A 16,500-nucleotide genomic window follows, 5' to 3' on the forward strand; every position below is an offset into this window, starting at 1 on the left:
TGTAATTGTTTTTGTCACTGGAGGAGCGGCTTTAAGTGAGTCCCTGTCCTATACTTTGTTTAGTTATTTTACACACTTCTATAGTCTTTTCAGACAATTACCGGGACAAGCCTCTTCAAAATGGCCTGACATTTAATCACTGTAGACTCTCAGAGGTACCAGTCTGGCTGTCTGCAGCCAACCTTTCGGCACTGTAATTATCTTGAGCGCTAGGAGACCACAGAGTGGTGAGCCTAAATACAACCGTGAGCAAAAAAAAAACTGTCACCATGGCTTTAACAAGCAATCCTTTAATGAGAGCAACCTTGTTCTTTTGACCTGTAATAGCATAATTTGTCCCCTCGAAAGCCAAGAAACCACACAGTTGTGCTACAGCTCAGCGGCAGGTCTAAGTGGTGCATCAGAAACATTAAGACGGGGAAGTAAAAGGACTCAGATCAAAGTTTAAGGAGCTGGTGACTTACATATTTCCAACCCAGGGTGGTTTTACAGTTTTCACAGTAGATATCAGCCACAGCATGTAAACCTGTGAGGAGTACCCGCTCCTCCGCTGGTCCGCAGCCGACATTAACCCTGCAGGGAAGACATGAGGGGGGGCAGAGATCAGGATGAGCCGTGGAGGGAGAGCTTTTACTTAATCCTTTACTTAAAGGACCAGTGTGTAAGATTTATGTGGATTTATTGGCCGAATATGGCAGAAATAGAATACAGTATTCATATGTACATTTTCATTAGTGTATAATCAAAGGTGGTGCAATATTTATTAAAGGCAAACTATGTGTCAATATACTATACTAGAGTAAACACTGGTGCTGCAGAGATGTCATAGCCTACACATCATATTCTACAGACTCAAGCAAACATCTTTGTTTGCAGCAGACGATCCCTGCAAAAATCACACCATAATCATTTTAATGTTTTTCAATGAAAAAAAGAATAATGATGTAAAAATTATCATTCCCTCTAATACTGCGAGTCAGACTGCTATGGCAGTATCAGTTGAGATAACTGTAATTACATATTCTTCAAAATCGTTCAGCCCTAGTTTTGCAGGTCTGACATGTTGAACCGCCATGTTTCTACAGTAACCCAGAATGGTAAAAACCAAACACTGCCTCTAGATGTGGTCTTTCAAGGCTTGTGTATGTTTTGTGGCCACCATTAGTTCTCCTACACGTTTTGGAAGGGGACAGTGAGGCGAAGTGTTTGTACTCTGCAAGCTCACTGTTAGATGCCATGAAATCCTTCACACTGATCCTTTAAAGTAAATGCAGTACAGTGAACTCAAGCATTCAAAGTAAAAGAACAATCCCCCTTAAAGTGTACTTTTACATGTTGATGTATTAATTATTATTATTATTATTGTATTTCAGTTTTCCATATGTGAGATATTAGATTTTTCATACATAACCAAATGACCAATTTTGGTTATTTTCTTGCAATTAAAATGGTTAAAGGAATGAAAAGGAAAATCTTTCCAAAATGTCAAAAACACACTACCATCAACCTAAAAAAACACCACAAAGCCACATTAATTAGTCCCCCAAAAGTTGACACTTTGGCAATATTACCTGACAGTTTTTTAAACCCCTGCATCTCTAAAGTAACCACTAACCCCAGCCTTTATATAACTGTATTGAGGAAAGTATAAAGTCTCCCAGCATGGAAAAACTAATAACAGTACCAATACTTCAAACCTGTATTTAAATACAGAATGCAAATAAATGCTTAAGTTATTTATTCAGGGACATGTATTGTTTTTTTCCTGGAATTATTCATATATTTGTACTTTCTTACTAAACATTAAGTCACTCCCTCCCAATAAACACTGTGCTGCTGATTACAAGGTTTCTGTAGGTTTCAACAAGTTAAATTTAAGACTTGTAATACCTTTTTAAGACCATCATGAAGGCAATGTAAGACCTATTTCATGTCCATACTGGCAAAAAAAATACAAGCACAGTTTGCATTAATGGTCACTGGGTGAATGTTGGTTTTGTTTTGTAGTTGTAAGAATGTGATCAATTCAAATTTTCCCCAAAACACATTTAAAGTGAAATAAAGTTAATGCAACTTTATAAAAGTAATATTAACTTTACGATTCAACTGTTTTTTTTAAGATGCATCATAGTTTTACAGCTGAAAATTCAGATTTTTGGATTTTTGACTTTTTAAGGATCTGCAGAAACCCCATAATTAGCTTTTGAGTGGTATTTTAATTTAAGACCATGCCGCAGACAAATTAACTCACTGCAGTGTCATTTTATGCAACCAGGCTACATGCAGACGTCCCCAGAACTTCACCTCTTACTTCAAATGTAGCTGTTTTTCAGCTGAATGTCTTTTTACCACCATTGTTCACTGGATTTGGAGTGCTTTCACACTGGACATTTTTGGAATGATTTATTTGGACTCTGGAGCCTTTTGAGTGCTTCTTTCATTCAATTCATTCTGGCAGGTAAGAACAATGTAATCCTGACGGCTTGCACAAAGCAGTCGCACCGTGACACCTGAAAATGTCTCAGACCTCTTGGGGGGTGGGGGGGGCGGGGGACTTCTGTGTGGTTCATTGTGACTCTGAGCCAAGTCCCCAAAAACCAACCAACCAAGAAATAAACCACTAAAGGTGGTTTAAAGAGATAGATGTTAAGCAGCAGTTCGTGCAGCACAGACTGAAACACTCAACAAAGAGCAAAAACAAATCCGTCCGACGTTTTGATTTGGTCAAAACACAGGTAGGTTAAAACTGGGCTAAATTTGGTCCATGTCTAGGTTACATATAACCACTGCTTCAACTGCATTACAACATGTAGTTAGGAGCAGCTTCACAAATAATATGGTCATTTATATATATATATATATTTAAAGGTATTCAAGCCCACCTCAACAGCATGCAGTATCTTTTTTCCACGGGGTGTAAGAAAAAGGGAGATTTAGTGACCTTTTAATCTCTTTTCTAAGCTTCTTCCATCGGGCCAAAACATCTTGATTGTCCCCTACTAGCTGGCTGCAGTATAGGTCATAAATCACGCCCCCTCCATGTTAGCAGATGGGACGAGGGCAAAATTTAAACATCAGCCAAATTTTTCCCAAAGATGGTTTCTGTCATTTTAGGTGGTTCTTATCATGTTGATGTTTGTTCAAGTCTTCATTTTTCTGATCAGTTTGTTTTTAATTAGTTATGTGATGTGTCACGTCATTATTGACAGCTGAGCCCTGCTTGAGTCGGCCGGGTGTGTCGATACTGTGGCTCCAACCCTGATCATTACAGTGCAGACTCTGGCTCCAAACGATTTAACCAGTACAAGATAGCAGTGCCTGTATCAGAAACACGTCCATCTTTATTTTACAGCCTATGGTTCCTCGTCACTGCTAACTCCTGATGAACTGGGAGGTGTGCAACGCGACCCCCCTCCTGTTCCACCCACTAATGTGCAGGTGTCCTGACTGAACAGTAAGAGTCACTAATGAATCCACAACAACGGGATCCCTCACTGGCTTCCCATCAACATACCAGGAACCGACCCTTCTTTTGCTCTGTCCTCAAAAAATAGTTGAACAAACTTGTTGCCTCAGTCAACTTTCCTTTTTTTTACTGTAAAAGTGACATACAGTCACATCTATAGTTAGCTAATGTTAGCGAAACACTAGTTAACTAGCTAGTTAATGATTGATGTACATAGCTAGCTAGTTATCTAGCATTCTGATAACTTTAGCTATTTTATAATGTGAACATTTCTCTTTTACAGATCCCACTGCAACGTATTTTAACCATCTTCAAAATTTCATTTTCTTTTCAACAAAGAAGAGCTTAGCACATTTCATATCTAGGTACAGGAAACAGGAAAAGAGGAAGTTGACTAAATTACCAAGCTTGCTCAACTGTTATTGGAGCACAGAGCAAAAAGGGGTGGGACTTAGGAAGGGTTAGGTAAGGGTGTAAAGCATCTGCCAAGTGAGTCTGATGTAATGCAATGTGTTTGTTGAAGCAAATAATCAAATATTGCTACTGGCAATAAAATTAGCAGAAAATTCTGTGGTCACAGATGAGAACTTTACCCACGTACCCCTTGTTTTTCACTTTTTAGTGGCTAGTAAAGGCGTTCCGCCCCTGTTGTACTTTTCTGTCTCCTCCTTCCTGTACATTATTCTAAATTTTGTGCATGTACGTTACAGAATATGTGCAGTCATTCTGGCAGCGACTGTAAAGAGCTGCTCTGTGTTCGGGAAAGGACTACACTAGTGGACTATGTTAAGAAAACAAGACTGAAGTGTGAAAGCAAAGCAGTAGGCTTAGGTGAAGAGGAGACATTTGAATTCTGGTTTAAGCTCAAACAAATGCACCCAGTGTGAACATGATTTCTAACTCTGTCCAACAAATGAGTTACTTGTGAGTCCAGGTTACTTTTATTTACAAGCCCCAGACCACTTGTAAATCACAGTGTGTGAGCCTGAATGAACCACATGCATAAAGAACAGCAACAGAACAAAGTTTTCCACTCTGGTCAAAATAAATGGGGTGGATTGTAGGCGTGGGTCTCATACTTACACTGAATTAAACAGATAGGCTCTTCCTTGACTGCCTTGAAATGACTGAAATGAGAAAGAGAGAGAGAGAGAACCATGTAAGTAGACAATACAGAGCTGCCACACCACACCGCTGAGTACAAGAATGTCAGCAACTGATGCCCTGGGGTGCTTTTCTCCCAGAAACTGCTGTGCGTACTTGTTCTTCCACCTCGTCGAGGTTCCCACACACAAGTTTGGCTGGAGGTAAGAAGTAAAATGAGGCTCAGAGAGGTGCCGAAGTCTGAGCACATAAACATCAGGGAGCAGGTCTATTATTGCCACGTCAAACTTTTATTGACAAGACAGATCACTTCTTGTTCCATGAGTTAGGTTTCTCTCATTTCTTTTTTACTAGCTGTTGCATCAGAGCAGAAAACATTAACTCAGACTGCAAATTTATTAGTAATACTTAACTTTTTGCTGCATATCTGTTAGAAACCCATGTAAGAAGCTGTTGATACTTTAGAGAAAGTTGAAATACAGGTGGAAAGTTGATTTAACATTAATGAAAGTGTTTTAAATAACATCACTTGCCAAAATCGATGGGATTACATAACATCTAGGCTAGATAAAAATCTAATGAGTCACATTTTCTCCCAAGTTTTCCCTGCTGCTTTGTTGTTGACAGGCAGATACAGACATTCAGTGTATTTGCAGAACAACAAAGCAGCTGATAGAGGAAGAGACTTTAATGCCTGAACAATGATGAGAATCTGAGCTATCTGAATGAAATATCAATAAAAAGCACAGCCAAGACACAGTTTAGTGGGATGCTATGTAAAACTGCACACAAACACACAAGCACACACTCAACTGATTACAATACTGAGCTCTGATTTAATGATTCAAAACATCCCAGTCAACCCAAAAAGAGCGAGCGGTGAAAACCTGTTAGCTCGAATGCATGGAGGGATAAGTTATGTTAAAGATACCCTGTGGAGTGCTCTTATAAACAAATACTGTTATGTTTATCATCAAACTGCACTGTGTGTCCTTGAGGCTTAAATATGTTTAATGCATTTCCTTCCTCATGAGGCTGGATTTAAGATGTGCATAAATGTTTCTGCAGACCTACGCAGACAGAGGTGTTTCGGGCATAAACTCAACAACTTGTCCTGAACTTCCTGATGGGAGGACAGTCCAAATCAGTATGTCGCCTTCAAACGACACTTGTCCTACATGCAGCCTTGAGTGGCATGTTTCAGCCTTAAAGCATTAAAAAACATTGAAAAAAATAATATTGAATGAATATTGACTCCTGCATTCTTCAGATCCATATTCTTGCAATCTTCTTCTTTTGTTCCTGCATTGTACAGTTCTTCAAATATATTTTTTTTGCATGCATATAAAATTACAATAAAATCCAGATAATGAGAGGTCAAGAAGCCACAGACTTATACAAGGGGCCTCCCCTCCCTTTAGGAAAAAAAACAAGCAAATGAAAACAAGAACACATTTTACCATTACATGTTTATAAGTGAATAACATTGAACTGTAGGTTGGAAGGTAGATTATGTTTGTATCCCGCATTCCTCAAAAGTGTTGGCTGTGAACCTTCTCAGAAACTAACAGAGGTGTGGAGTTGGACTCAGTTTACTGACCTCAGACTTCACGCTCGCAAAATGCAACGTGACTCGGGATTTAACATCAATGACTCATGGCTCGTTTTTGACTTGAAAAGACTTGACACATTCCCTCAGGCCAAAAGATTAAAAATGTTATTTTAAAACTGTCGATCAATTCATTTCCCTTCCTTTCGTGGACATTAACACCATTCATTCTCAACAAGTCGACTCCACAGATCCACTTTACTTGTGACTTGTAAAACAATGAATTGGTTCCACCTCTGGAAATGCATGCTAAGTTTCTGCATAATGCAATTAATCAGCACACACATTATAGTATAGAATAGTATAGCGTGATGTTGGAGAAGAGAAACAAACAAACCAAAAACAAATAAGCAAAACAACATTGCAGAAAGTTGATGGAGAAACTTGTTGAGAAACCTCAGCTGTACTTGTACTTATGTGATGTCTCCATGCTACTCCAGTGACGAATATTTTATTTTTGACTTTACAGGTGGACATGAAAACCTGCCAAAATAAGTGTCAACAGAGACTGAAGTGCAGACTCACACAGGAGTCACGTCCCAACGAAAGCTCTGCAGAAACGGATATAGATGCTGCTTGTCAAGCACTGAATGTTATCAAGCACCTTATCGGTTATTTATTTATTCATGTATTTGTTTGTATACTGCACATGTTGAGTGGTAACTGTTGGGAGATGAATCAATAATGGATAATGGTTTTGCAAATTAACTTCTGCTCTCTCTGTCTCTCATTTTAGGGGCCATGTGTCCAACATTTTAAGCTGGTTGACTTTTCTGACAAATGTTCACACTTTGTTTTTAATCATTGGGGATGACAAAGGTTCACCTAAAATCTATTGAAAATTTCTTTGAGCTCTGCTTGATGTCATTTTATGTTGTTTTAATGCTTATTTTCTTCCTTTAGATTCCTTAAGGCCTGCTGATGCGTACAAGTATGGTGGAAAATACTGAAAAAATGGAGTGGACAAAAAAAAAATATTTCTATCCAAAACATCAAACCTAAATGTCCCACTGGAAACAGGAAAAACTGCAAGTGCTTCACTGAAAAGTTTGATTTCACAATAAGAAAGATTCTCACAATTGTGAAAAGTTGACTGCTGTAAAATGTTTGTGGGACAACATGTTGAAACACAGTGATCTCAAAATACCAACATTTAAAAGAAAATCATCTGTAAGTTTAAAAAAAACTTCTTGAGGCAGCCAATACTGACTTTTAGAAAATTAAGTTTATTGTGAAACTGCAAAATGTCCTGCCTCCAGTACATGTCTTTGTCACACTGTTTGATAAGCACATGTATGGGATCATTGCAATATCGGCTAATGTATCAATATCAGAATTTTTTTTCCCCTAATCTCAGTATCGGCCGGTATCAGTCGGGCCCTAATGAAAACACTGCGTTATAAACTGAACCCCTTTGTTATATCCTGCTTTTCCAAACTAGACTTATTGATAAAAATATTTAAGTCAATTTCATATCATGTAAAAGCAGAAATTGTTGCCGACAGTGTTTTACATAGAAATGAAAAGAACAATAATAAATAGATAAATAAAAGCAATATGTAGTCACGATGAATATAGAATCTTTATAAATATCCTGCTGTCTGTCTGCCCCCTGAGCCCGCACATGACGTGGCTGTATATTAATGTAAACAGAGCAGTAAAACCGTCACAGTGGGTGACGACAGCCTGCCAGGCTTCTCTCCTCCGGCCCCGACATCCTCGGCCGGCAGACAGGGCCCAATCGGCTTTGCTTTTTCCATTGCAAATGAGTGCGGCAGATAAGTTTGTGGCTGCGGTTGAGGGCGCTGAGCTAATACTGCCTAATAGGAGTGCCAGCTGCCTCCTCCGCTGACCACAGCCACCACCACCACCACAACCACCACCACCACCACCACCACCACCACCAAGGCTCAGGGGACGATTTTTCAACTGCTCAAGTGCTGTCAGCATTAGTCAAAAGTGGAAAAGTTTTATTTCAGATAATAGGAGTTTGGCTTGGAACTGATTCAAGAGAATTATTATTCTTTTCTCTGCTCCGTCCTCTCGTCACTGTAGGTGTTGATGTCTTACTGTTACATCCTCAAGTTCATTGTTTGTGTTTGAAGCGAAGTCTACACACACAATCAGTCCCGAGCCACAAGACATGTGACCTTTAGCTGTGAGAGGGAACTAGGTCGGTCCCTGTGGAGTCAACAACAAGTCCTCTCCACAGTGTTTAGTCCAGGGAGGGGAGAGGAGAGGGGAAAGGGAGGAGGAGGAGGAGGAGGGGGGGGGGGGTTGCTCCATGTGACAAGAGCTGGGTGTCATATCTGTGCTTCACTGTGGCTCAGCCATCAACTTAACCACTGGCAAAAAGGGACGGCTCCGTCTCTCGCTGCCCTTATCTGTTTCCCACAGTCTATTTTTACTTCGGCTGCATTTTTCTCTCTACCAGAGCTGCTTCACTGTAGATCACTCAGCTACCAAAACATCAGGAGCAGGAGGATGCCTGTCACAAAGCCTGTTATGAATCTAACAGCAAAATCCAACAAGATCAGTAAAAAAAAACACACATTTGGATCATGTTTTGTGAATGCAGACAGCAGCCTGGCAGCTTCTGGGGCTGCACTAAAACCCTCCAGACTCCCACCAATCCTATCAGACGGCCAAACAATCCTGCAAGGATTGTTTCCAAAATGTAAGAGTGCAGCAAGAATCAGATGCAGACTGGAAGTACTCCCACAGGTTTTCTCCTTATTTTTTTTCTTTTTTTTTGCTGCTGCTTAATAAAACATGAGCAAACGGGAGTGTGGTTACCGAGCTCGTTTTTTTTAAGCTCCTGCAATTGCACTTGTTTTAAAACGCTTGTTCCCAAGAAATGAATTCTACAAAGCAAATCTCAAAATCCCTGAATCCTCTTGACCACACAAGACTGAAGGGAACAATACCTCGCACACAGAAATCCGCTCCTTCAGCCAAACACACAAAATACAAATCCACCCCGAGAGGCAAAATGCTTCAGCTGCAGACAGCACCGAGTTCTCTGATGGTTTCACAGGCAGACAAACTGCATCTGATTTCACCAAAAAAATTCTGAATGCCGGTTTTATTTCCATCTTTAAAATGTGCGTGTGAGTGTGACACAATAAGTCAAGGCAAGTTGTGAAATACAGATTAACTTGAAGCTATTAACAAACCTGCTGAGGTCGACTTTTACCATCTGTCTCAACAGATGCCGACTGTGGTAGGTGAGGGTTCAACTTGTTAAACCCAAAAGCTCCATCTCAATTCAATTTAAGGGAAGTGTTTTTGAGGATTAAACGTCTGATATTTAAAATCTTATGTTCTGCAATACCTCTTTCTGAAATACTGCTTGTACATGTCATCGTTTTTACGTAACTAATGATACATTCTGACTAACATTTAGGCTATTTCAAAAAGTCTCATCATACTTGTGATTAAAACGCTTTAGATTTCTATCTTTTCTAACTGAAAATATATATGTTTTTTTACTCTTTACCATAGGTATGTTTACTGATGTAAACAAACTTAACTTCATCATAAAAAAAATAGCTTGGATTGTCTTATATTTGTCACTTTATTAAAAACCGCCATGCCTGCATTTACAAAAGAAAAGTGAAATTCGTGTAATTTTGAATTAAATATGCTGACCTGGGGTATACTTGGCATACAGACGGAGCCTTCTGTCTGTTCTCTGCAATCATTTTCTTTGTATCTGTGCAAGTTTTATGAAAGCTTATGGACACAGACAAAGCGGAGCAGTACCACTAGTAGTCGAGGGGGTTACGCAGCCAGTAGCTCAAGCAAGACACAACTACAGGACAAGACAAAGAAATTTTAAAAATCAAAGTGTTGGAAATGATGTTTGTCATAAATTAGTTTTAAGCCTGTGTTTCCAAACCTCTGAATCGCTGTCGACATCACATAATTTGTTCAGCGATTCAAATAGGTCAGGTCTTGTGTTCATGGTGTGTTTAAATATTGTTGTCTTGCCTTGAACACAATTCTTGCAACACTTAACTGAAGGCTCTTCTAAATGGAAAATATGTTTTGGTCCTCGCCCCACTGGCTCTGCTCTACTACATCAAATCATTTGTTGATCTGATTGGTTAAAGCAACCCATGACAGACGGTGATAGACAGCTGGATCATCCAATCACCTGCCAAGTATTTTTTTGAAAGTGCCTGCCCTTTTCCAAATGGTTCTTTGCAACATCTGGCGCATCAGCTTAGTGAAATTTGGGAACAACGATAAAAAGATCAGCTCTCACGAGGAACAATTTGGTTCCCTTCACTCGTACCAAAGACCAGTTGAAAAGATTTGGATCATCTGCGAATGGAACATCACTATTGGTCTAATATGAACTCAACTGTCTGATTGTCAGGCAATGTTTATCATGTTTGCAATTTTGCATTTTCACATGCTAACATTAGCTAATAAGCACTAAACATAAAGTGCAGCTAAGGCTGTTTGGTTATACACCAAAATACTGGACAACCTGCTGGTGTTGTAGGGACACCAAAGTCAACACAATTCATCCCATGAACAACATAACGTTTATCAAAATTTAAGTTCAATCCATCCAATGCTTCATAATTCATACTAAAGTGGTCACTGACTAAAACTGCCATCCCTAGAGCCCCACTGCCAGTCTGGCTGCCACACAGTTTAATAAAACCTTGCTGACACAGAATACACTTGGTTTAATTATGATATTAAAAAGGAAAGAGGGAGAACAATAACAAATTGACTGCCCTGTCACAGTTACCCCACACACATGTAAACCATCAGCGTCTTGGCCAATGTCCAGCTGGAAGGAAAAAAAAAAAAAAGACCAAAAGGAAGTGCGTCCGCTAATGGCGAGAAAAGAAAAGTGTGATCAATCCATTAGAGGGGCTTCCATCAGCCTGATGGGTGGGACGAAGCCAAGGTGCTGAATAAAACACTCAGCCTCCTCCTCCTCAGTATTCAGGCTGCATCGTCCCGCTCCAGGACCACGTTCACACTGCAGGCCTTCACGCTCCGCTCTCAACTGCTGCTCGCGCTGCTATCTGATTTCAGGATGGTGCTCATATCTGCTGTAGGATGTAACCCATATCTGATAAAAATATGAACTGACAGCGATGTTGGAAAGATGCGGCGTGCTCAGGATGACAATAACAACAGATGTCAGATGTGATTTTGTGCCTACACTTCTTGTTTTCTGCATGTTTTGGGGGAAGGTGTTGACTGAAATAAAGCCAAGTCAGTGGTTATGTTTTCTTGTCACTGTGGTGTCTTGTTGGCCGTCATGCTAACAGAGAATCATCCGGCTGACCATTCGCTAACAGCAATTGCACAATCATGGCGGAGCTGTAACTAGGCTCAACAGGCCTGTCAAGCTTTGCATATCTCCACATGCTGACACAGTATGCATGAGGCTACAGTAAGACTGTATACATAGAGCCTGAAGGGTGGCGTCTATTTCGAGACATTTCCAAAACTCTTCTCTGTGTTTGCCTCTATTTGTCTGCTCTAATTTGCTCTAATCTGCTCTAAGTTAAGGCCAAAGAGAGAGAGAGATTACAAGAGTTCTTAAAAAAAAAAAAAGATAGCTACAGTTGTCATCTCACCTGACAAAAGTGTTTGTTTTTTTTGTAGGGCTGCCCTATAATAGTTGACCAAACTGTTAGTCATGAGAAAAATTGTTGTTGCAAGTTTTCATTAACCCGACCTTTACCTCTGTTCAGGAGCTGCGCCCTGCCATTAATGACAAAAATATCAGGGGATTGTTTCAGCCTGGACCTCACAGGCGCACTACTGCTAACTGTGCTGTAAATGCAGTTAGCAAACCTATTAGACTGGGACACAGCCTCCAAGACGGACAGAGGCCGGTTTGACATTTGGGAATAGAGTAGAGAGGTGCTTTTTACAGCAGCTTCAACCAGGACTCTGACTCCGACACGTCTGGTTCAGACAGGGACATGAGGCGTGAAGCGGCCGAGGAGCGAGCTTGTAGTGAATTAATCTGAAGTATACATCATATGTCAAAAAACATCAGAACTTGCAGACTCAATTAATCATCTGAGTCATTTTTTAAGCAAAAATGCCAAAACATTTGCTTGATCCAGCCTGTCCAGTGTGAGGATTTGCCGCTTCTCTAAAGTCACTTTAAACTGAATACTTTGGGGTTTTGGACTTTTAGTCAACAAAACCAGACGTTTAAAGATGCCATCATGGGCTCTGAGACACTGGGAAGGACATTTTGGTATTTTCTGAATTTCATAGACAAAGCAACTGATCGATTAATAAAGAAAATAATCATCAAGTTAATTGATAATGATAGTTGAAGCCATAAATATGTGCATCAGTGCTGGAAGAACAGTCCCAAGACGACACAGCCTCAATAACATCCAACATTAATTTTAATTTGTCAGGGAGTTTTACTGCAAAAAGAAAACTTCACCGTCTCCATTCAGGTGTGCAGCAATAAACTGGCTTTTTTACAGAAGCTTCCCATATTTAGTTTAGTGGTTGAGGGCAGGAGGGAAGGAGGAGGAGGAGGAGGGGGGACACTGAGCCTGCCATACTTCCTTCTGGCCCGTGTGCTCAGGTTAATCCTCTCTTTCGAGCTGCTCCATCTGCATCTTTGCTCGCCGGCTGGCATGCCTCGAAGACTCGGCGCATAAGCTCGGGGAGGGGAAACAGTTTTTTATACCTGGCTCAGGAGATTTCCAGCACTCAAACTGCAAACTGTGGGGAGAAATGTGCCAGAGCCCGCAGAGCCCTCCCAACACCTCCCTTTGTTGTTAGCATGGCTGAGCAACTAGTTTCTGCTTTTCCTGCTCGGTGCACTGTGAGAAAAGTTAATAAAGAAACGTGGTGCTGGAGCACGGCACTTTACAAATTTCACATGGGATAAAAATCAAACATAGACAGGGCAAGTGGCCCTTGGCAGTGTGTAGTGGAAAACACCAGACTACGGTGTCATCTTCTCCTAAGTAACATAATCGGCTTAGAAGGGTTGATGCTGAGGACTGGTGATGCTGCCTTGGACTACTGAACACACAAATGCTAACGAGGTGTGGCAGAGCATAGACAGCTTATTAATAGATCTGTGAGCAGTGTGATCAAAATCCAGATATTAATAAAAAACAATTTTCAGATATCAATCTACAGTATATTATGATTATGGAATTATTTATAAGGCAGACCTGTCAAATATTCTCTATGTGAGGATTTCCTGCTTTTCTCTGTTTGATATTACAATAAAATTAATATCTTTGGGTTCAGTGCAATGAGTCCAATAGTGGATTTTGGGGGACTAACACCAATACCAATATTAAGGAGAAATATGGAGACATGATATACAGAACACTGACGCATATTTTTTATGGTGATCCCTAAAATGTCACACATGTGATGTTATTTGTAATGAAGGCAGGATATTTTACAGTTTAACAATAAACTTTACTGTTGTTTTCTGTCCAACTTGAATTAAGGAAAATAATCAAATTTGCAGAAAATGCTGCCTATACAGCTAAACAAAAATTTTTTAAAGCAATATATATCGAGCAATATATATGTCAATACTGATACAGATCAATACAGCTGTGATAGGCCAATATCACACTGATAATATCGGTTGGCTGATATTTTGGTCCAGCTCTATTCGGTATTGTTAGTTGGACAACCATTTGAAGACCTGACATTCACAGCCTGGAAACATATCATTCTGTTTTTTGACATTTTAAAGACTAATCATTTAATTGAATAATCAAAACAATAATTGTGAAAATCATTACTTGCAGTGGACAGTGCAAGCACCATTATGTGCTGCATCAGACTAAACTAAAGTAAAAGCTTGAATAATATAATTGAGTTATTCATGAATTACAATTTGTTAGCAGTTGTTAATTTCCATAAGAGAGCTTTGTAAAAAAAAAATTAAAAAAAGCCAAAAACTATTAATACCACATGACTTAAAACAGCTTCTTGCTCTTGTAGGAAGTCACAAGCTTAAGGGAAGTTCTGAAAAGTTTTTGAGGCTCTGCACAGACAAAATTAGGCTGTCTACTGGACATCCTGCTGGTTTAAATGTAGACTTTAAACAACAATTAGATGATTTATCAGTTAGTTTCGTCAGAATTGATTTTGATAACTGAGTAATTGTTTCAGTGATTTTTTTAAGCACAAATGTCAATCATTTGCTGGTTCCAGCTTCTTAAATGTGAGGATTTGCTGCCTTTTTTGTCACTTATGATGGTCAATGAAGAGTCTTTGGGTTTTGGACTGCTGGCTGGACCAAAGAAGAAATCTTAAGACTTCACTTTGGACTCAGGGAAACTGCGATGAGCATTTTTTGAGATTTTATGGGCTAAAGGATTAATCGACGAATTATGAAAATAATATGCAAATTATAATGACAATATATGAAGATAGTTAGTCGTTAGTTGCAGCCCTGTTTGAAATGAACATTATGTCATACACGTAGTTTTCTTATGTATCTGGATATTCAAAGTACTGCGCTGCATGACAGATCTTCCTGATATTTGTGCAATATTTCCTTTCCTTTTATCATCTTTAATATGTATTTATTTTATTTAAATTTCCAGATTGCTGCCTTCCTTTATTATCTTTAGTTTTTGTGATATGTTGAATTTGTGAAGCTTCCTATGGATTTGTACCTTTCCTTGCATGAAAATAATACAGTATGAGTTTAAAAACAGATCATAAAATGCACATGTAAACTAAGGTTATCAACCAGTTCTGTCATCAACCTTTTTGATTTAAAAAGCACTGACTCACAACAGACACATACAGCATCATGTAGTGTAAAACCACAATGATCTTGTCTACATCACAGTCTGTCACAAAGAGTTGTGTTTGTCCATTAGTCTGTTAAACCAACAGCTCGTCAAATGTTGTCAGACAGATACAGATCGATGATGTGCTGCTGTATCAAAGCAACATACATCACTGCAACATGTTTACTGTGTCAAGGAGAGAGACAGACTGTCCAAGGAGGATCCCTTCATTAAATCCAATTATTATTAAAGTGGATTGTTCAGACTAATTAGGTCATTTGTCAACAGTCGCCTTATGGCATTGGCCCAATAAACCAGAAAACAGAGACCGGTCAGCACTTCACTCCTCACTGCAGTGGTCTTTTGAATTTTCACCGCAGAGGTCAGAGGTGACAAGTCATAGAGGAGAAAGCAGAAACCCTGGAACTGACTCAGACTTCTTCAAACTCACTTCAGCAGGGTGGATGCACTGTTACTCAAACACATTTATTAAAAAATACAAGATTAATTTGTTAAGTACTTGAAAATCATGAAACGGTGATGACAGTGATTTCAAATACGAATTCAGCCAAGGGCCTAATCTGGTTAAATGTATTATCCATTAATCTGCAGGTTTTTTTACTCAGTTATTTGATCAATATTTGGTCTATAACACGGCAGACATTAAAGATGAATTCCCAAATTAAACTATTCATATGAGTCACCTCTAGTTCCAACATTCATATGATTAAAAAAAGCAATCTTGAAGATTTTCAATCAAATACTGTCACTGTCTATTGCAGACTGAGGTAAGACAATGATGAGTGAGACTCTGGCCCATTCAGTACCCCAAGATTTATATATTTGCAGGATTATGAACCGGGTGTCCCAGAAAAAAAAATGCTATATTACGTTACTGTCAATGTAATCTCTATAAACAGATATCTACATATCAATGCAGAATGCTAAATTATTGTCAAACGCTAGTTGATGCAAACCAAACATTTCCTGCTGCTGCAGCTTCACATAAAAAGGATTTAAGTGCCGAAATTCAACTTTTATTAGGAATTAGTCACAGGAAATGTAATGGGCCCACAAAGTATGGTCATTTTCAGCATTTTTGACTGTGAATCAGTTTGAAAAAATGTCAGGGAACAATGAATCAGTCAGGCACAGCTACAGTGAGCTGTTAGATGAGCTGCGGGCGACAGGCTGCACGCCTCCAACTTCTCAGCCAGGTAACCAACTCCTTTCAATGTGTGCTGCTCACAGACTCACGCCGTGTGCAGCATAAAGTTGGATAACAGTCGCTCACAGAAAGTTGGAAGATCAGTCATTGCCTGTTTTTCTGCTCCCACAATCCTGTGACCTGTAGCAGTCAACAGTTACCAGCAGTAACTACAGGAGTCGCCAAATCAAGCAGGACTTAACTTTTCTAGATCGCCACTTTAGTGTAATTAAAAACAGATAAGTCTGACTTTTGACAGTGACTTACTTTCAACTATTTAAATAATGACTGTTGAAATCTTTAAAGAACACACAATTTATATAAATGA

The 16,500-nt window shown here is 39.4% G+C and overlaps 1 protein-coding gene across 2 annotated transcripts in view; it reads right to left on the reverse strand.

Moving 5' to 3' along the window:
- The window catches only part of ypel1 (yippee-like 1), a 37,751-nt gene that overhangs the window by 2,553 nt on the left and 18,698 nt on the right, over positions 1-16,500 (reverse strand). For both annotated transcript variants that reach the window (XM_084728245.1, XM_084728244.1), the window contains exons 3-4: positions 4,550-4,593; positions 465-573 (exon numbers count right to left, since the gene is read on the reverse strand). In XM_084728245.1, the coding sequence (XP_084584371.1) occupies positions 465-573; positions 4,550-4,593 (153 nt within the window). The remainder of the gene's footprint in view (positions 1-464; positions 574-4,549; positions 4,594-16,500) is intronic.

The sequence above is a fragment of the Lutjanus erythropterus genome, chromosome 10, assembly GCF_056507025.1.
Source record: "Lutjanus erythropterus isolate fLutEry1 chromosome 10, fLutEry1.hap2, whole genome shotgun sequence".
NCBI lineage: Eukaryota > Metazoa > Chordata > Actinopteri > Lutjaniformes > Lutjanidae > Lutjanus > Lutjanus erythropterus.